Raw genomic sequence first — 21,593 nt, forward strand, 5'->3', positions numbered from 1 at the left:
ATCTAAGATTTGGACTCATCAGATTAAAGAACATATTTCCACCGGTCTAATGTCCCTTGCTCATGTTTCTTTGCCCAAGCAGGTCTCTTCTTATTATTGATGTCCTTTAATAGTGTTTTCTTTGCAGCAATTCGAACCATGAAGGCCTGATTCTCACAGTCTCCTCTGAACAGTTGATGTTGAGATGTGTCTGTTACTTGAACTCTGTGAAGCATTTATTTGGGCTGCAATCTGAGGTGCAGTTAATTGCTGATTTCTAAGGATGGTAACTCTAATGAATTTATCCTCTGCAGCAGAGGTAACTCTGGGTCTTCCTTTCCTGTGGCGGTCCTCATGAAAGCCAGTTTCATCATAGCGCTTGATGGTTTTTGCGACTGCACTTGAAGAAACTTTCAAAGTTCTTGAAATGTTCAGGATCTACTGACCTTCATGTCTTAAAGTAATGATGGACTGTCGTTTCTCTTTGCTTATTTGAGCTGTTCTTGCCATAATATGGACTTGGTCTTTTACCAAATAGGGCTATCTTCTATATACCAACCCTACCTTGTCACAAAACAACTGATTGGCTCAAACACATCAAGAAGGAAATACATTTATGTTAATTTAAATGCATTCCAGATGACTAACTCATGAAGCTGGTTGAGACAATGCCAAGAGTGTGCAAAGCTGTCATCAAGGCAAAGGGTGGCTACTTTGAAGAATCTCAAATATAAAATATATATTTGTTTAACACTTCTTTGGTTACTACATGACTCCATATGTGTTATTTCATAGTTTTGATGTCTTCAGTATTATTCTAGAATGTAGAAAATATTAAAAATAAAGAAAAACCCTTGAATGAGTAGGTGTGTCCAAACTTTTGACTGGTAGTGTGTGTGTGTATATATATATATACACTGCTCAAAAAAATAAAGGGAACACTTAAACAACACATCCTAGATCTGAATGTATGAAATAATCTTATTAAATACTTTTTTCTTTACATAGTTGAATGTGCTGACAACAAAATCACACAAAAATTATCAATGGAAATCAAATTTATCAACCCATGGAGGTCTGGATTTGGAGTCACCCTCAAAATTAAAAAGTGGAAAACCACACTACAGGCTGTTCCAACTTTGATGTAATGTCCTTAAAACAAGTCAAAATGAGGCTCAGTAGTGTGTGTGGCCTCCACGTGCCTGTGTGACCTCCCTACAATGCCTGGGCATGCTCCTGATGAGGTGGCGGATGGTCTCCTGAGGGATCTCCTCCCAGACCTGGACTAAAGCATCCGCCAACTCCTGGAAAGTCTGTGGTGCAACGTGACGTTGGTGGATGGAGCGAGACATGATGTCCCAGATGTACTCAATTGGATTCAGGTCCGGGGAACGGGCGGGCCAGTCCATAGCATCAATGCCTTCCTCTTGCAGGAACTGCTGACACACTCCAGCCACATGAGGTCTAGCATTGTCTTGCATTAGGAGGAACCCAGGGCCAACCGCACCAGCATATGGTCTCACAAGGGGTCTGAGGATCTCATCTCGGTACCTAATGGCAGTCAGGCTACCTCTGGCGAGCACATGGAGGGCTGTGCGGCCCCCCAAAGAAATGCCACCCCACACCATGACTGACCCACCGCCAAACCGGTCATGCTGGAGGATGTTGCAGGCAGCAGAACGTTCTCCACGGCGTCTCCAGACTCTGTCACGTCTATCACATGTGCTCACTGTGAACCTGCTTTCATCTGTGAAGAGCACAGGGCGCCAGTGGCGAATTTGCCAATCTTGGTGTTCTCTGGCAAATGCCAAACGTCCTGCACGGTGTTGGGCTGTAAGCACAACCCCCACCTGTGGACGTCGGGCCCTCATACTGCCCTCATGGAGTCTGTTTCTGACCTTTTGAGCTGACACATGCACATTTGTGGCCTGCTGGAGGTCATTTTGCAGGGCTCTGGCAGTGCTCCTCCTACTCCTCCTTGCACAAAGGCGGAGGTAGCGGTCCTGCTGCTGGGTTGTTGCCCTCCTACGGCCTCCTCCACGTCTCCTGATGTACTGGCCTGTCTCCTGGTAGCGCCTACATGCTCTGGACACTACGCTGACAGACACAGCAAACCTTCTTGCCACAGCTCGCATTGATGTGCCATCCTGGATGAGCTGCACTACCTGAGCCACTTGTGTGGGTTGTAGACTCCGTCTCATTCTACCACTAGAGTGAAAGCACCGCCAGCATTCAAAAGTGACCAAAACATCAGCCAGGAAGCATAGGAACTGAGAAGTGGTCTGTGGTCACCAACTGCAATACCAGTCCTTTATTGGGGGTGTCTTGCTAATTGCCTATAATTTCCACCTGCTGTCTATTCCATTTGCACAACAGCATATTACATTTATTGTCAATCAGTGTTGCTTCCTAAGTGGACAGTTTGATTTCACAGAAGTGTGATTGACTTGGAGTTACATTGTGTTGTTTAAGTGTTCCCTTTATTTTTTTGAGCAGTGTATATATATACAGTATAAATGAATTTGTCCCAATACTTTTGTTCAAAACTATGTACAAATAGCGCTGTAATTGCTAGCTCCATGCTCTACCAACTGAGCCACACAGGACCACATACATAAATGTAATACATATAAACAATATAATATGTTGTTTTAATGTCACCCCTCCATCTGTGTGTTTTAAGGAGATCCTTGGCCTTGGACAGATCCAGCCCTACAGATCAAAGAGAGCCCTGTTCGCCCCCCGCATGCATGTCAGTGAGAACATGGAGCCGCCATTCCCGAAAGTCATTGGCACGGTAAGCCTCACCCGTCCATCCCACCTCGGACACCTACCGATACACTAATACACGTACTGTGGACTGTTTACCACCATATTTAGTGTTATTCACAGTCAAACAATGTGGATATCCATATTCCAGTGAAAACATGCCTCTACACTGTGAATAACATGAATAATCAGCATTTAAACAGCATAAACAATTATCCCTAACAAATAACACTGTGTGTGTTTTAATTTGATATTTTAGTTCTATATTTCTTTCTCAAAACTACCCAATCCTTTTTGGATGACATTTAAAACAAATAGATGACTAGATGAATAGAACGAAAAACTTGTGTGTGCATACTTGATTTTTTTTAAAATAAAAAAGCTAGATCCTTGATGTCCTTCTCTGGGTATGTTGATAAAAAAACTAAATTTAGTCAGTACCACTCAAGTGCTTTGCTTGATTTTTTGGAATACATTGGTGGCTAGGTCATTTGATCAGAGTTGTTTGAAATTAATGTGTGTAAAAGTAATTAAGCTTAGATGAGATAGAGGGAGGGCCCATTTTACTGCTGTTCCATTTAGGAGCTCAGACTTACAGGTTCAAGCCTACAGACCATCTGTAAAAACAGGAATAGACGTAATAGTTTATGTGGAACAGGTATTGGACTTTTACAGAGGTTATACCTTCCACAATTTAGTCCTCACAGCCTCATTTGCACAAGGAACACTAAGACATGAACCAATGTATTTTCAGGACATTGAGTGTGTGTGTTTTTTTGTCAGACTAAATAATCAACCACTTCTCAGAACACCCAGAGAGAGTCTGAAAATGAAACCTTAAAAGAGAGACATCACAAAGCTGAGCCCTGCACATGATGGATAATTGCACACTGGAGAGCTCTTCTGAAGCCATGGTCTCTCTATTTCCCCTCTGTCCTGTGGTATCTGGGGAGCTTTGGGGGCCCTGAGGGGTCCGTGGAGAATTCATAGTGTAGCCTCCCTCCCCCCTATGGCTCTCAGTGGTGGGTAAGCACCAATGTAAAGAGTCATGCCCCCAATGTGAGAGACACAGAGAGAGTGAGGGAGATCTACAGTCAGCAGATTAGTTTGGCTTACAGGTGTTACGGACAAACTGTGCAATTTGTTGAAAAGAAAACATACTGCTTGGAATTGTTTTCTTTAGGCACTTACACAACCACTGATTACATACTGTAGATACAGACACCATATCCTTCCTTTTCTGTCCGTACAAGATTCATTTCAGTGTTACGAGGATCATGTAATATACTGTATGTCATGCATCAATGATGTGCCTCCACTGATGGCAGAACGAGACGAGGGTTGACATGCTCCGTAATGGTTTGGAGTAGTTATCGCTCCATAGAGAGAGATTGTTAGAATCCTATAAAGAAGCTCAGTAAGACTGTTCTGGGAATTATCCCCCTACCAACCCTTTCTCTCTCTCTCTCTCTCTCTCTCTCTCTCTCTCTCTCTCGATCTCTCTCTCTCTCTCTCTCGATCGATCTCGATCTCTTTCTCTGCGCTCTCCTTTCCCTATAGTTATACTATTTTATCTGACGTCACCTATACATCGGAGAGCAGGCAACATTTATTTTCAAAATGGATACAGCTTTCCTCCTTATGCTCTTCACCACCATCATGGCAGCCATTGATTTATCATGTGTTGCCCCTATGAGGGAAAGCCTGGTAAAGGGAATGGCTTTGATATGGTGTCTATCCTATGTTCTCCCCCTGGCGTTCCAGGACTACTGCAGCTATTTCATATCAGGAGAACCTGAATAGCATATTTTCATAGTATTGTTCCCGTGATGTGCAAGGAACAATACTTTTGAACGGTAGTGTTTACAGCAACAACTCCCCCATAAGCATTTCTGTCTCTTCTATAGATGTTATATCCTTGTATTGCTACTGCTGTATCTTCAAATGAATTATCTAAGTGAGTCTCAGAAATGGCTAATATATTAATGTTATCTGATGTTAGCAAGTTATTGATTTCATGAACCTTATTTCTAAGGTTGACCCTTTCCAGGGTAGCTTATCAGAGATAGACATAATTTGGAAAAGGGCAAACAAAGCAAGAGAAAACAATATACATTCAGCAGTCCATTAATCAACTGGTGTGTGTGCTGCGGGGTTGAAGCTACGAACCCATAGGCTTGGCTCTCTCATCCCTTCCAGGCTTCTGGGAGGGAGGGTGGATAATGAGCCTGTCATAGCGGATGTAAGCAATGTCTCCACGCGCTCTGGCAGCTTTCATGGCTGGGATAAGTTCTTTCCTCTTCTGGCGCACAGCTTCAGGAAAGTCCTCATTGCGGAAGATATACGTTCCCCTCAAGTTCTTGGCTCTTTCCAGAACAGCTACCTTGTCCTTGAACCTCAGGAACTTGACCACTATCGGCCTGGGCCTGTCACCTGGGCCGGTAGTGGGTTTTCCAGTCCTGTGGGCGAGCTCCACCTCAAACTTCCTGTGGTCCATCTTCAATTTCTGAGATATCAGTTCCCTCACTTTATCCTCAGACTCCGTCCAGGTCTCATGTGGAGATACTGCATTTCTGTCCACAACCATGTTATTCCGCTTTGATTGTCCCTTGTCCCTTTATCCATCATTGTTATCATGGATTCACACAGAACTGATGTCCTCTCTCAATGACATACAGATTGCTGTCATCTTGCCGTTCTCCTGTTTCAACTAATCGAGCTGACCCTGGGAGAACTGCAAGTTGTTCTTGAGGTCCTTGACCTCTCTGGTCAGGTCGTCCATTTTTTGTTAGTTGAATCCACCAGTATTTGGACAAAACACTTGAAGTTATTTCCTTGTTGCTGTAACAACTGCTTGTAGAACAATTTTTGTTTGTTTAAAAGATCCTTCACCTATGATAGAGACACCGCAGTGTCACATCTGCTCCTGCAATGCCCTCTACTGCTCATCCTGTGTCTCCTTGACCTGCCACCACTCCCCCAGTACTCTCTCCCTCTCCCTCTCTCTCTCTCTCTCTCTCTCTCTCTCACAACCAGTTCCAAGTCCAAGTTCTCCTCCGCTCTGGGAGCCGTTTGTTCCGACTCCGACTCACGCTATCCGCATCGACAACCATCTCCGGGAGCGTCGGAGGGAGAGGGTAGGTAGGGTTGCATGTCCCATAACATCTGCTTCAGTGCCTTGTCCTCCTTCTCCGACTGCATCCCTTCCCCAGGCTCATCCAGATCCTGAACCCATGCAGCTCGGCCGGGCCCGCCTCTCTCCAGAGGAGAGGCAGCGACGAATCAGGGCGCTAGGAGCTGCCTATACTGTGGCCAGGTTGGCCACTTTGTCTCCACTTGTTCCCTGCATCCAGCAACAGAGGGGGGCTCGGCAGTAGTGGGGGACATACTGTTGAGATAAATTGCCTGCCCATCTTCCCCCAGACCCCTGCTTGAAGGCAACCTTGTGTGGCAGAGCCAGGCTTTTCCTCTGTCTGCTCTAATCGATTTGGGCGCCGACGAGAGCTTCCTGGACCGAGGTGTCATTACCCAGTTGGGCCTGGACACTGTCCCATTCGATTCACCCCTCGATTCCAACGCTCTCAATGGACAGCTCCTCACCCGTGTCTGTGAGAGAACCGTCCCGGTCATCCTGCATATCTCTGGAAATCAGTTTCCACATAATCGACTGTCTATACTCTCCCCTGGTTCTTGGCCATCCATGGTTAAAGCTACACAACCCACAGATTGACTGGACCGCCGGAAAGGTAACTACTTGGAGTTCATTTTGTCACTAATTGTTTACATTCTGCCCTTCCCCCTGCCTTGTCTGTGCCCCAGTTCATTCCAGAACCTCCAGACCTGTCATCAGTTCCTCCCGAGTATCATGATCTAGCTCCTGTGTTCAGCAAGCACCACGCCCTGTCGCTGCCGCCTTATCGGCCGTACGACTGCGCCATTGACCTCCAGCCTGGAGCTCCTCTCCCCAGTAGCCGGTTGTTTAACCTCTCTCGTCCCGAGCAAGAGGCTATGGAGAGGTACATCCAGGATTCTCTGGCTGCAGGACTTATCAAGCCATCTTCCTTCCCGGTGGGTGCAGGGTTTTTCTTTGTGAAGAAGAAGGATGGGTCACTGAGGCCGTGCATAGACTTCCGTGGGCTGAATAATATCACTGTTAAGAACAAGTACCCCTTGCCACTCATCAGCTCTGCATTTGCCCCCTCCATGGTGCCACAATGTTTACCAAACTCGACCTCCGGATGCCTACCACCTTGTCCGCATAAGAGAGGGGGACAAGTGGAAGACTGCGTTCAACACACCACTTGGTCACTTTGAGTATTTGGTCATGACTTTTGGCCTTGGTCATGCCTTTTGGCCTTACTTACTGCTGTTTTCCAGAACCTAGTCAATGACATGCTGAGGGATGTGATTGGACGCTTAGTTTTTGTCTATTTAGATGACATCCAGATTTTTTCCAAGGACCCTGAGTCTCACCAGCAACACGTTCGCCAAGTTATTCAACGGCTGTTGGAGAATAAGCTTTTTGTTAAACCTGAAAAATGTGAGTTCCATGCTACCACAGTGTCTTTCCTGGGTTATATTATTGCACAGGGACAGTTACGTATGGACCCCCCCAAGGTCATGGCAGTAACAGAGTGGCCTGCACCCTCCAACCTGAAGCAGCTACAGCGTTTCCTGGGGTTTGCAAATTTTTACAGACGTTTCATCCGCCACTACAGCCGTCTCCCAGCACCTCTCACCACTCTCACCTCCACCTCCACTCCGTTCCACTGGACTCCTGCGACACAGGCAGCATTCCTGGAACTCAATCGTCGCTTCACCTCCACTCCGGTCCTTACTCAGCCCGACCCAGAACTCCAGTTCATCGTGGAGGTGGATGCCTCTGACACCGGGATAGGTGCTGTTCTGTCTCAACGTTCCCCCTCTGATCAGAAGGTCCACCCATGTGCATTATTTTCCTGTTAGCTCTCACCTGCAGAGAGGAATTTTGACATAGGAAACCGGGAACTCCTGGCAGTTAAGCTGGCTCTGGAGGAATGGTGTCACTGGCTGGAGGGCTCTGTAACCCCCTTCATCATGTGGACTGACCATAAAACCTGTCCTACATCTAGACCGCCAAACGTCTGAACTCCCGGTAAGCCAGGTCGGCCTTGTTCTTCGTAGATTCAATTTCACATTCACTTATCGCCCCGGTTAGAAGAATACCAAGACTGATTCCCTCTCTCGCCAGTTCACCACCGTACCTGGAGGAAGGCACGGGCTGCCCTTCTTCATGCCTCCGACAGGACCCAGTCCCAAGCCAACCGTCGCCGGGCCTCAGCTCCAGTCTACACCCCGGGTCAAAAGGTATGGCTCTCATCGAAGGACCTGCCATTGAAGGTGGCATCAAAGAAACTTTGCCCCCAATTCATTGGTCCCTTTGAAATTGACCGTGACATTAACCCCTCTGCGGTGTGCCTGAAACTCAGGAGTAGTACACAGCGTTGTACGAGATCTTCAGTTTCTTGGCAATTTCTCGCATGGAATAGCCTTCATTTTTCAGAACAAGAATAGACTGACGAGTTTCAGAAGAAAGTTCTTTGTATCTGGCAATTTTGATCCTGTAATCGAACCCACAATTGCTGATGCACCAGACACTCAACAAGTCTCAAGAAGGCCAGTTTTATTGTTTCTTTAATCAGCACAACAGTTTCAGCTGTGCTAACATAATTGCAAAAGGGTTTTCTAATGATCAATTAGTCTTTTAAAATGATGAACTTGGATTAGCAAACACAACGTGCCATTGGAACACAGGACTGATGGTTGCTGATAATGGGCCTCTGTATGCCTATGTAGATATTCCATTAAAAACCAGCTGTTTCCAGCTACAATAGCCATTTACAACATTAACAATGTCTACACTGTATTTCTGATCAATTTGATGTTATTTTAATGGACAAAAAATTTGCTTTTCTTTAGAAAACAAGGACATTTCTAAGTGACTCCAAACTTTTGAACGGTAGTGCATATTCAGAGCCATATCCCTGTAATGCTGAGAATATCTCATGTCAAGTGTTATTGAATTGTTGTGGTTGCCAGTTCACTTGGCACATCTAAAGCCTTTTCTTTTGGGGTGTTGCTATAGGCCACCAAGTGCTAACAGTCAGTATCTAAATAATATGTGTGAAATGCTTGATAGTGTATCAAATAAAATAAAATAAAATCAAATGTTATTTGCCACATGCGCCGAATACAACAGGTGTAGACATTACAGTGAAATGCTTACTTACAAGCCCTTAACCAACGATGCAGTTGTTTAAGAAAAAAAAATAGTGTAATTAAAGAGCATAATTAAAGAGCAGCAGTAAAATAAAATAATAGGAGGGAGGCTATAAACAGGGGGTACCGGTACAGAGTCAATGTGCGGGGGCACCGGTTAGTCGAGGTAATTGAGGTAATATGTACATGTGGGTAGAGTTAAAGTAACTATGCATAAATAATAAACAGAGTAGCAGCAGCGTAAAAGAGGGGGATGGGGTAGGGGGGGGGGGGGGGGGCAATGTAAATAGTCCGGGTAGCCATGATTAGCTGTTCAGGAGTCTTATGGCTTGGGGGTAGAAGCTGTTAAGAAGCCTTTTGTAACTAGACTTGACGCTCCGGTACCGCTTGCCATGCGGTAGCAGTGAGAACAGTCTATGACTAGGGTGGCTGGAGTCTTTGACAATTTTTAGGGCCTTCCTCTGACACCGCCTGGTATAGAGGTCCTGGATGGCAGGAAGCTTGGCCCCAGTGATGTACTGGGCCGTACGCACTACCCTCTGTAGTGCCTTGCGGTCGGAGGCCAAGCAGTTGCCGTACCAGGCGGTGATGCAACCAGTCAGAATGCTATTGATGGTGCAGCTGTATAACTTTATGAGGATCTGAGGACCCATGCCAAATATTTTCAGTCTCCTGAGGGGGAATAGGCTTTGTCGTGCCCTCTTCATGACTGTCTTGGTGTGTTTGGACCATGATAGTTTGTTGGTGATGTGGACACCAAGGAACTTGAAGCTCTCAACCTGTTCCACTACAGCCCTGTTGATGAGAATGGGGGCGTGCTCAGTCCTCTTTTTTTTCCTGTAGTCCACAATCATCTCCTTTGTCTTGATCACGTTGAGTGAGAGGTTGTTATCCTGGCACCACACGGCCAGGTCTCTGACATCCTCCCTATAGGCTGTCTCATCTTTGTCGGTGATCAGGCCTACCACTGTTGTGTCATCGGCAAACTTAATGATGGTGTTGGAGTTGTGCCTGGCCATGCAGTCACGGGTGAACAATGAGTACAGGAGGGGACTGAGCACGCACCCCTGAGGGGCCCCCGTGTTGAGGATCAGCGTGGCAGACGTGTTGTTACCTACCCTTACCACCTGGGGGCGGCCCGTCAGGAAGTCCAGGATCCAGTTGCAGAGGGAGGTGTTTAGTCCCAGGGTCCTTAGCTTAGTGATGAGCTTTGAGGGCACTATGGTGTTGAACTGAGCTGTAGTCAATGAATAGCATTCTCACGTAGGTGTTCCTCTTGTCCAGGTGGGAAAGGGCAGTGTGGAGTGCAATAGAGATTGCATCATCTGTTGATCTGTTGGGGCAGTATGCAAATTGGGGTGGGTCTAGGGTTTCTGGGATAAGGGTGTTGATGTGAGCCATGACCAGCCTAGACAGAGAGGTCTACTTTCTTGGGGACCTGAATATTGACTGGTTTTCATCAAGCTGTCCACTCAAGAGGAAGCTTCTCACTGTAACCAGCGCCTGTAATCTGGTTCAGGTTATTAATCAACCTACCAGGGTGTTTACAAACACTACAGGATCAAGATCATCCACATGTATCCACTGTAACCAGTGCCTGTAATCTGGTTCAGGTTATTAATCAACCTACCAGGGTGTTTACAAACACTACAGGATCAAGATCATCCACATGGGCCTCCTGAGTGGTGCAATGGTCTAAGGCACTGCATCGCAGTGCTAGCTGTGCCACTAGAGATCCTGGTTCGAATCCAGGCTCTGTCATAGCCGGCCGCGACCGGGAGACCCATGGGGCGGCGCACAATTGGCCAAGCGTCGTCCAGTACAGGGGAGGGAATGGCTGGCAGGGATGTAGCTCATTTGGTAGAGCATGGCGTTTGCAACGCCAGGGTTGTGGGTTCGTTTCCCACGGGAGGCCAGTATGAAAAAAAAAAAAAGAATGTATGCACTCACTAACTGTAAGTCGCTCTGGATAAGAGCGTCTGCTAAATGACTAAAATGTAAATGTAAAATATGTATCGATCACATTTTTACTAATAATGTAGATGTCACGTCTCCTCCCGTTGCTCCCCTCCGGCGCTCTCATTCGCCGGTCTACTGAGCCACCGGTCTGAGTGCACCACCTTGGCAACACAGGAATGGTAACCCAACGCACCCTAATCATCTCCAGCGTACCTGCACCTCATCATCTCACTACCACTAATATATAGCCCCTAGACTGTTCAGTCATTGTTCTTTGTAATTGTTAGCGTCGTGTCGTTTTCTCGCTCTTTGTTATTCTCTTTCTCATTGTTAAGTAAGCCTTTACCTTGTTGATTCCTGCGTCTGCGTCCTGCCTCTTCGTATCCTTAGTACTCATCACAGAATTACACACATCTCTAGAAAATGGATGCATCAGGTAATCCTCCTGGAGTTTCCCAGCGCCTCGACCAACACCAGCAGCAGCTTGCCCAGTTGAACGCCGCCATGCAGGAAGTGCTCCAAACTCTGCATAATCTGCCCAGCGCTCCGGTTCCACCTCAGGGAGCGGCGAGTGCACCCAGTCCACCTGTTCCCGTGCTATCACCAACTTCTGAGGGACCCCTCGCCCTACCAGAGCGCAATGACGGTAAAACTACTAAATGTAGCGGCTTCCTGCTACAGGTTTCACTTTATCTGGCGTGTCAGCCTGAGGCATATCCATCTGACCAAGCCAGGATAGCGCTGGTGATTTCGCTACTTAAAGGAAAGGCGCTGGATTGGGCCACGGCAGCCTGGGAAGGAGGTGAGGCCGCAGCGCTCCCCTACTCCACCTTCCTCGCTCGGTTCAGGGCGGTGTTTGATCATCCCACAGAGGGAAAGGACGGGGATGAGCGTCTCCTCCAGCTACAACAGGGAGAGGGGCCCGCGTTCGAGTACGTTCGGAACTTTCGCAAGGTGGTGGCGTCTTCCCGGCTGGAATGAGCGTGCTCTGAGCACGGCCTTCAGGAGAGGCTTACGGGAGGACATCAAGATGGAACGACGAGATGGACCTTGATACCCTCATCACCACATCCATCCATCTTGAGGACATGTTGAGAGACAGACGGCGTTCCCAACACCTCCCGGAGCCTCGACGCTCACCCTATCTGAGCTATGGAAGACGCCCTGCCACTGACTGTTAGAACTGTTAAGGCTCCATGGATTGCTGAGGAATTGAAAAACTGTATGGTTGAAAGAGATAGGGCAAAAGGAGTGGCTAATAAGTCTGGCTGCACATTGAGAAATTATGTGACTAAACTCAACAAAAATAAGAAGAAATTGTATTATAAAGCCAAGATCAATGATATATAGAATAATTGGGAAAAACTTTGGAGTACTTTAAATGAAATTATGGGAAGAAAGAAAAATTCAACTCCATCTTTCAACGAATTAAATGGCTTATTCATCACAAAACCATTTGATGTTGCCAATTATTTTAATGATTACTTCATTGGCAAAGTGGGCAGACTTAGGCAGGAAATGCCAACAACGAAAGACCCCTCCTGTACTCCTTGTTCACTCATGACTGCATGGCCAGGCACGACTCCAACACCATCATTAAGTTTGCCGATGACACAACAGTGGTAGGCCTGATCACCGACAATGACGAGACAGCCTATAGGGAGGAGGTCAGAGACCTGGCCGTGTGGTGCCAGGACAACAACCTCTCCCTCAACGTGATCAGGAGATGATTGTGGACTACAGGAAAAAGAAGAGGACCAAGCACACCCACATTCTCATCGACAGGGCTGTAGTGGAGCAGGTTGAGAGCTTCAAGTTCCTTGGTGTCCACATCGCCAACAAACAAACATGGTCCAAGCACACCAAGACAGTTGTGAAGAGGGCACGACAAAACCTATTCCCCATAAGGAGACTGAAAAGGTTTGGCATGGGTCCTCAAAAGGTTCTACAGCTGCACCATCGAGAGCGCCCTGACTGGTTGCATCACTGCCTGGTATGGCAACTGCTCTAGTCATAGACTGTTCTTTCTGCTACCACACGGCAAGCGGTACAGGAGCGCCAAGTCTAGGTCCAAGAGGCTTCTAAACAGATTCTACCCCCAAGCCATAAGACTCCTGAACATCTAATCAAATGGCTTTCTAGACTATTTGCGCTGCTGCTACTCTCTGTTTATTATCCATGCATAGTCACTTGAATAACTCTACCTACATGCACATATTACCTCAATTACCTCGACTAACCGGTGCCCCTGCACATTGACTCGGTACTGGTACCCCCTGTATATAGCCTCGCTATTGTTATTTTTACTGCTGCTCTTTAATTATTTGTTACGTTTATTTAATATTATTTAATATTTTTAGTTGTGAATTTTTTTACTTTTTTAAAATGTATTTAATTATTTGTATATAAATTATATATATATATATATATATATATATACACTACCATTCAATTTTTTGTCCATTAAAATAACATCAAATTGATCAGAAATACTGTGTAGACATTGTTAATGTTGTAAATGGCTATTGTAGCTGGAAACGGCTGATTTTTTAGGGAATATCTACATAGGCTTACAGAAGCCCATTATCAGCAACCTTCAGTCCTGTGTTCCAATGGCACGTTGTGTTTGCTAATCCATGTTTATCATTTTAAAAGGCTAATTGATCATTAGAAAACCCTTTTGCAATTATGTTAGCACAGCTGAAAACTGTTGTGCTGATAAAGAAGCAATAAAACTGGCCATCTTGAAACCAGTTGAGTATCTGGAGCATCAGCAATTGTGGGTTTGATTACAGGATCAAAATGGCCAGAAACAAATAACTTTTTTCTGAAATTCGTCAGTCTATTCTTGTTCTGAGAAATGAAGGCTATTCCATGCGAGAAATTGCCAAGAAACTGAAGATCTCGTACAATGCTGTGTACTACTCTCTTCACAGAACAGCACAAACTGGCTCTAACCAGAATAGAAAGAGGAGTGGAAGGCCCTGGTGCACAACTGAGCAAGAGGACAAATACGTTAAAGTGTCTAGTTTGATAAACAGACGCCTCACAGGTGCTCAACTGGCAGCTTCATTAAATAGTACCCGCAAAACACCAGTCTCAGCGTCAACAGTGAAGAGGCGACTCCGGGATGCTGACCTTCTAGGCAGAGTTGCAAAGAAAAAGCCATATCTCAGACTGGCCAATAAAAATAAAAGAGTAAGATGGGCAAAAGAACACAGACACTGGACTTCTTCTTTGCAGCTCTGCCTAGGTCAGCATCCCGGAGTTGCCTCTTCACTTTTGACGTTGAGACTGGTGTTTTTTTATATATATATATTTTTTTGCTATTCTTGCTTAAAACTGCATTGTTGGTTAAGGGCTTGTAAGTAAGCATTTCACTGTATTCGGCGCATGTGACAAATAACACTTTGATTTGATTTGATTAGTCCGGGATTGTTTGTAGACCCTGCCACATACGTCTTGTGTCTGAGCCGGTGAATTGCGACTCCACTTTGTCTCTATACTGATGTTTTGCCTGTTTAATTGCCTTGCGGAGTGAATAGCTACACTGTTTGTATACTGCCATATTCCCAGTCACCTTGCTATGGTTAAATGTGGTGGTTCGCACTTTCAGTTTTGCACGAATGCTGCCATTTATCCATGGTTTCTGGTTAGGGTAGGTTTTAATAGTTACAGTGGGCACAACATCTCCTATACACTTCCTGATAAACTCAGTCACCGTTTCAGTGTATTCGTCAAAATGATTTTTGCAAGCTACCCGGAACATATCTCAGTCCGCGTGATCAAAACAATCTTGAAGCGTGGATTCCGATTGGTCAGACCAGCGTTGAATAGTCCTTTGCACGGGTACGTCCTGTTTGAGTTTCTGCCTATATTAAGGGAGGAGCAAAATAGAGTCGTGGTCAGATTTGCCGAAAGAAGGGTGGGGGAGGGTCTTATAAGCATCCCGGAAGTTTGAATAGCAATGGTCGAGAATTTTAGCAGCCCGAGTACAACAGTCATAATGTTGATAGAACTTCGGCAGCCTAGTTCTCAAATTTGCTTTGTTAAAATCCCCAGCTACAATAAAGGCAGCCTCAGGATATGTGGTTTCCAGTTTGCATAAAGTCCAGTGAAGTTCTTTGAGGGCCGTCTTGAGGGGGGATATACACGGGCGTGACTATAACCGAAGAACATTTTCTTGGGAGATAATACTGTCGGCATTTGATTGTGAGGCATTCTAGGTCAGGTGAACAAAAGGACTTGAGTTCCTGTATGTTACTACAATTAATCATGAAATACATACCTCTGCCCTTCTGCTTCCCGGAGAGATATTTATTTCTGTCTGCGCAATGAACTTCGACAGAATATCCCGAGAGAGCCATGTTTCCATGAATCAAAGTATGTTACAGGCCCTGATGTCTCTCTGGAAAGAATTCCTTGCCCTGAGCTCGTTGACTTTGTTATCCAAAGACTGAACATTAGCGAGTAATATACTTGGAAGCGGTCGGTGGTGTGCGCGCCTCCTAAGTCGAGCCAGCAGGCCGCTCCGAGTGCCTCTCCTCCGCCGGCGATGTTTTGGGTAAGCTGCTGGAATCAGTTCAATTGCCCTGGGGAGAGCAAACAAAGGATCTGCTTCAGGAAAATCCTATTCCTGGTCATAGTGCTGGTAGTTCTGGTAAGTTACCGCCGCTCTGATATCCAATAGTTTTTCCCAGCTGTACGTAATGATACAAAACACTTTCTGAGCTAATAATGTAAAAAATAATACATAAAAAAAACAAATTACCGCAAAGATTCCTAAGAGCTAGTCACGAGGCCGCCATCTTCGTCGGCGCCAGGTACAAATAACACACAATGTATGCAAGTCCTGCAGGCTCTAGTTTTGTTTTATCTTGATTATTGTCCAGTCGTGTGGTCGAGTGCTGCAAGGAAAGACCTAGTTATGCTGCAGCTGGTCTGGAACAGAGCGGCACGTCTTCCTCTTCATTGTAATCAGAGGGCTGATATAAATACTATGCATGCCAGTCTCTCTTGGTTAAGAGTTTAGGAGAGACTGACTGCATCACTTCTTCTTTTTAAAAGGAACATGAATGTGTTGAAAATCCCAAATTGTTTGCATAGTCAACTTACACATAGCTCTGACACACACACACACACACACTTACCCCACCAGACATGCCACCAGGGGTCTTTTCACAGTCCCAAATCCAGAACAAATTCAAGAAAGCATACAGTATTATATAGAGACATTATTGCATGGAACTCCATTCCATCTCATATTGCTCAAGTGAACAGCAAACCTGGTTTCAAAAAGTAGATAAAGCAACACCTCACGGCACAACGCCTCTCCCCTATTTGACCTAGATAGTTTGTGTGTATGTATTGATATGTAGGCTACGTGTGCCTTTTGTAAAAATGAAATAATTCATGTACTTCTGTCCTTGAGCTGTTGTCTATTAATGTTCTGTATTATGTCATATTTAATGTTTTGTGTGGACCCCAGAAAGAGTAGCTGCTGCTTTTGCAACAGCTAATGGGGATCCTAATAAAATACAAAAATACCAAATATTAATACCAGTATCCTGCTCTAACACAGCAAAATAATAGAGGAACACCTCGTTGATTCTGAATACGGCACCTCCGACGCTCTCTTCCTTTCTCACATCTTTCACTTTCTCTCCAGGAGAGTAATTAGCTACCATTTATTAGAACTCTTCCAGAGCAAAGCAGGAAGTGGTCGTCCAAGCGTTTTGCTCAGTGCACCGGCTTGGTGCCAGGGGCCTTGTTCATTTAGTCTAATTGATTGTGTTAATTGTGTTAGGATGACTGTGAGGGGAGGAATCCCACCCTTCCTTCCCTTCTGTTTTTCTACATGTTAATCATCACTATTATGGTGAAAAGAGCCAATGTTAGGCTAAACTGTCTCACACAGCCTCTTACAATCAATTTAGATTAGATGAGCTTGAAGGAGGGGAAAAGCAATAAAGAACAGATTTCCCTGGCTTGTAAGACATTGGCCTTGTGGTGGCTTATGGCAGATGCAATATACAGTGGGGAAAAAAAGTATTTAGTCAGCCACCAATTGTGCAAGTTCTCCCACTTAAAAAGATGAGAGAGGCCTGTAATTTTCATCATAGGTACACGTCAACTATGACAGACAAAATGAGAAAAATCCAGAAAATCACATTGTAGGATTTTTAATGAATTTATTTGCAAATTATGGTGGAAAATAAGTATTTGGTCAATAACAAAAGTTTCTCAATACTTTGTTATAAACCCTTTGTTGGCAATGACACAGGTCAAACGTTTTCTGTAAGTCTTCACAAGGTTTTCACACACTGTTGCTGGTATTTTGGCCCATTCCTCCATGCAGATCTCCTCTAGAGCAGTGATATTTTGGGGCTGTCGCTGGGCAACACAGACTTTCAACTCCCTCCAAAGATTTTCTATGGGGTTGAGATCTGGAGACTGGCTAGGCCACTCCAGGTCCCCCCGTGTGGTTCTGGGATTTTTGCTCACCGTTCTTGTGATCATTTTGACCCCACGGGGTGAGATCTTGCGTGGAGCCCCAGATCAAGGGAGATTATCAGTGGTCTTGTATGTCTTCCATTTCCTAATAATTGCTCCCACAGTTGATTTCTTCAAACCAAGCTGCTTACCTATTGCAGATTCAGTCTTCCCAGCCTGGTGCAGGTCTACAATTTTGTTTCTGGTGTCCTTTGACAGCTCTTTGGTCTTGGCCATAGTGGAGTTTGGAGTGTGACTGTTTGAGGTTGTGGACAGGTGTCTTTTATACTGATAACAAGTTCAAACAGGTGCCATTAATACAGGTAACGAGTGGAGGACAGAGGAGCCTCTTAAAGAAGAAGTTACAGGTCTGTGAGAGCCAGAAATCTTGCTTGTTTGTAGGTGACCAAATACTTATTTTCCACCATAATTTGCAAATAAATTCATTAAAAATCCTACAATGTGATTTTCTGGAGAAAAAAAAGCTCAATTTGTCTGTCATAGTTGATGTGTACCTATGATGAAAATTACAGGCCTCTCTCATCTTTTTAAGTGGGAGAACTTGCACAATTGGTGGCTGACTAAATACTTTTCTTCCCCACTGTATATGAGTACTCACCTTGCACTTCGCAGCATAACAAAGGTGTTATCGGTCTGACCACTCTTACTGCTATCAACTTCATATTATTCCTATTTAGAGCTATTTTATGATGTTCATCTTTTGTTTCCTAGATAACTCTATAAATGGTCACATTGAAACGTTGAGTTCACAGTAATGCATTCAGAGAAACATCTCAATCAGGACTGTATGTGGATTTGTGATATTGAGAAAACAGAATGAGTGAAATAGCGAAAGACAGAAGGAACTGGAAGAAAAGGAAGAAAGCTGGCCAGGATGGTGAGGAATGATAGAAATGTACAAATTAAAGGCTCCAGTTTTGTTTCATATGCATGGAACTCTTCTCTTGTGAATACTCTGATGGTTACCGTGCAGGGAGAGCAGTAGGACTTTCACTACCAGAGGCTACAATATATGCTGTTGGAGGTCAGTGCAGAACACAGCTTAATTCAGACTGAGTGGATCAGCCTGTCTCTTCATGGAAATAATTTAACTTCACTTTAGTTACTGAAGCTTACGGTACCGTTAACCTTCTTTGAGCAAAATAGTTAATACAATCTTTAGTCACATTTTCATCTTAGCCTGAAAGTTCCTCACCTTGGCTGATTTCCTTTAACGAGGACTTAACAGCCAATCAGAGGCACTAATTGTCCCATTGTTTCCCCATTGATGTGAGCGGATGGACGTTGTGCAACGAGGACGAGCCAGGCTCATCACCACCTCAAAGGCCAGGTGGGACCAGGAGGCCCAGGGACCAGGGGCCCCTCCAGATACTTCCTGCTAATTACCAGCAGAGTGAGCAGACATTCAGGCTGATCCCAGCCTCTGATTGCTATTATCATCTGCTGCTTTGACTTTGTTAGAACATCTGAAGCACCGCAGAAGATCTCTCCTCTCTTCTCCACCTGCCTGCCAGTGATGACCCTATAAAGCAAACAGAGAGACACTCCTTCTGAATATGTTCCAGAGCTGTGAAGAGCTCCTTGGGGACATCTTGATGCAATCTGTTTGCTCACTGTAGAGACTGCATCTCCACTCTTCCCAGACATGGAAAGACACTCTGAGACTGGGAGTGTGTGAGTGCTCTCTACGTCTCGGTCTGTGTTTCCTAATTTGCCTTGTTTGCCCCAAGTTGTTGCTAACTTTCAGGATACTGAAACTTCACCCTGCCCAAAATTCTAAGTGGCAGAATTTCAACTAAAGTCAGTGAAGTGTCTTACAGTGCTGGTGGACTGAGCCATTAAGCATTAGCATACTTTAGATCTCACAGGCAGGTGTACAGTCAAGCCTTCATATGGGTTTGAACTGGCGTGATGCACGACATTGCACTTGAAAATAATTAGCATTCATCCAACCAGCGCTTATCAGGAGACTACTGCAAAGTGCTCTGGTGGTGTAGAGCTCCCTCCTCCTCCTCTTCTCTTGTTGTGTTGTGATGGAGAGAGATGTAGAGAGGATCCACACCCCCTGTCATCAGCTGGCTACAGCAAGAGCCCTCCACTCTTTCATGTTGGCTGCCATGGGAATGAGAGGTGATAGAAATATGTGAGCTTCTCCAACTAGAGCTCCCACACAGGGATTGTCAAGACTATGGAGAGGGCCATGTGTGTGTGTGGGGGTGCGGGTGTGTGTGTGTGTGCACGCCTTCCCCACTGCCTATATAGCTACTTCATTAAGATGCTGCATTAGCAAACTCTGACTACATATTGGGTCCTTCTTCATGTGACCCAGTTTACCACTCACTCTGCAGGTGTTCTCTGCCTACCTAATAACTGTTTTAAAACATTTATATCTATTGCAGTTGCTAGCTGTGTGTGCTCAGTGTAGCTACTGTGAATGAGAAAAAAGGGTAAACTTGGTATTCAACAAGAGAAGCACTCCCTTAGCAACATCTTACAGGACTCTTCTAAGGCCATTACAGAGCCTATCTAGAGAACGGTAGCGTCCCACACGAGGGAACAGGAGGCGGAGTAGGAAGAGGAGGAGGAGGAGGAGGAGGAGGAGGAGGAGGAGGAGGAGGAAGATAGGGGTACTACATAATGTATGAAGGCCGAATGAGGAGTACGTTGTAGTGTGCTGTAATTTCCTCTCCCACAGACTCCAGTGGCTTGGGACTGTTGAGAGTCTGACGTTTTGCTAGTTCAAACGAGATGCGCAGAGGGAGAGAACGAGAACAGAGAGAGTAGTGGGGGCCAGTGGACCTGCAATGTACCCAGCCTCAGAGAGAGAGAGAGAGAGAGAGAGAGAGAGAGAGAGAGAGAGAGAGAGAGAGAGAGAGAGAGAGAGAGAGAGAGAGAGAGAGAGAGAGAGAGAGAGAGAGAGAGAGAGAGAGAGAGAGAGAGAGAGAGAGAGAGAGAGAGAGAGAGAGAGAGAGAGAGAGAGAGAGAGAGAGAGAGAGAGAGAGAGAGAGAGAGAGAGAGAGAGAGAGAGAGAGAGAGAGAGAGAGAGAGAGAGAGAGAGAGAGAGAGAGAGAGAGAGAGAGAGAGAGAGAGAGAGAGAGAGAGAGAGAGAGAGAGAGAGAGAGAGAGAGAGAGAGAGAGAGAGAGAGAGAGAGAGAGAGAGAGAGAGAGAGAGAGAGAGAGAGAGAGAGAGAGAGAGAGAGAGAGAGAGAGAGAGAGAGAGAGAGAGGAATGCTGGCCTCATACCAGATGTACTTTCAAGTGAGAGTAGAAAGGCTGATTTTAGCCCAGTCCCCAGGAACACTTGAAGCACTCTCTCATTAGACGTGACCTTCTAGCTCCCTGAGTGTGAAGGCACAGGGGAGGGGCCATTTACCCCCACTGTGGAGCATCACTCCTTCTGCGTCCGTAGTGGTGGTGGAGATGGCACACACTTCTCCAAAAAGACTTATAGACACTTAGGCCTAAAGTTCATGACAAAAATGGCCAACATCAATGATTCACAGCCCAATTAGATATACGGCTTAGGTTAGCCGCTGGACTGGGCCGCAGCGTGGTGGAGTGCTGAAAGAAGGTGTTGGTACGGATCAGAGACTGTTTGATGAAATGGACATTGCCCCTGAAAGAAGGCAGCTTGCTTAAATGTCCTAAATAATGGTAACCTTCGGCTTTGAGAACAACACACATTTAAGACTTCCTTTATCCATCACCCCCCAGACTAACTCCAGGAGCAGTCCTGTGATTGAAAACTGATCTATTGTTTGTATTTCTGAAACCTGTAGAAGTCAGCAGAACCATTTATCCCCTGTCTTCTCCACTGGGAAGTGCTGAACAAAGCTGCAGATTTGTTGCAGGGATTAAACTGGCCATGTTGGATTTCCTCTTAGAGCTGTAAGGCTCTGGACTTCAATGGCTCTAAAGAGCAAACCCCACCAGCGGATTAGCACAATGTCTATACGGGAACAACAGATTACCTTGAAATGCTGCCTTTCTTCCTTGTATACAAATAGACACAAGACTACACTTGTGCCTATACATACATGTGCTGTATGTGTTTTCTTTGTGTGCCATGTGACTTGAGTAGCAACTAAATTAGACTCTCATCATGGACTACATGC

General features: G+C 45.4%; 1 protein-coding gene across 1 annotated transcript in view; it reads left to right on the forward strand.

Moving 5' to 3' along the window:
- The window catches only part of LOC311137532 (cadherin-13-like), a gene marked incomplete at both ends in the record, with an annotated part of 523,767 nt that overhangs the window by 157,766 nt on the left and 344,408 nt on the right, over nucleotides 1-21,593 (forward strand). The window contains one exon of the mRNA XM_084172059.1: nucleotides 2,663-2,776. Within this exon, the coding sequence (XP_084028185.1) occupies nucleotides 2,663-2,776 (114 nt within the window). The remainder of the gene's footprint in view (nucleotides 1-2,662; nucleotides 2,777-21,593) is intronic.

This window comes from Coregonus lavaretus (assembly GCF_964263955.1).
Source record: "Coregonus lavaretus genome assembly, chromosome: 11".
In the NCBI taxonomy this organism is placed as follows: domain Eukaryota; kingdom Metazoa; phylum Chordata; class Actinopteri; order Salmoniformes; family Salmonidae; genus Coregonus; species Coregonus lavaretus.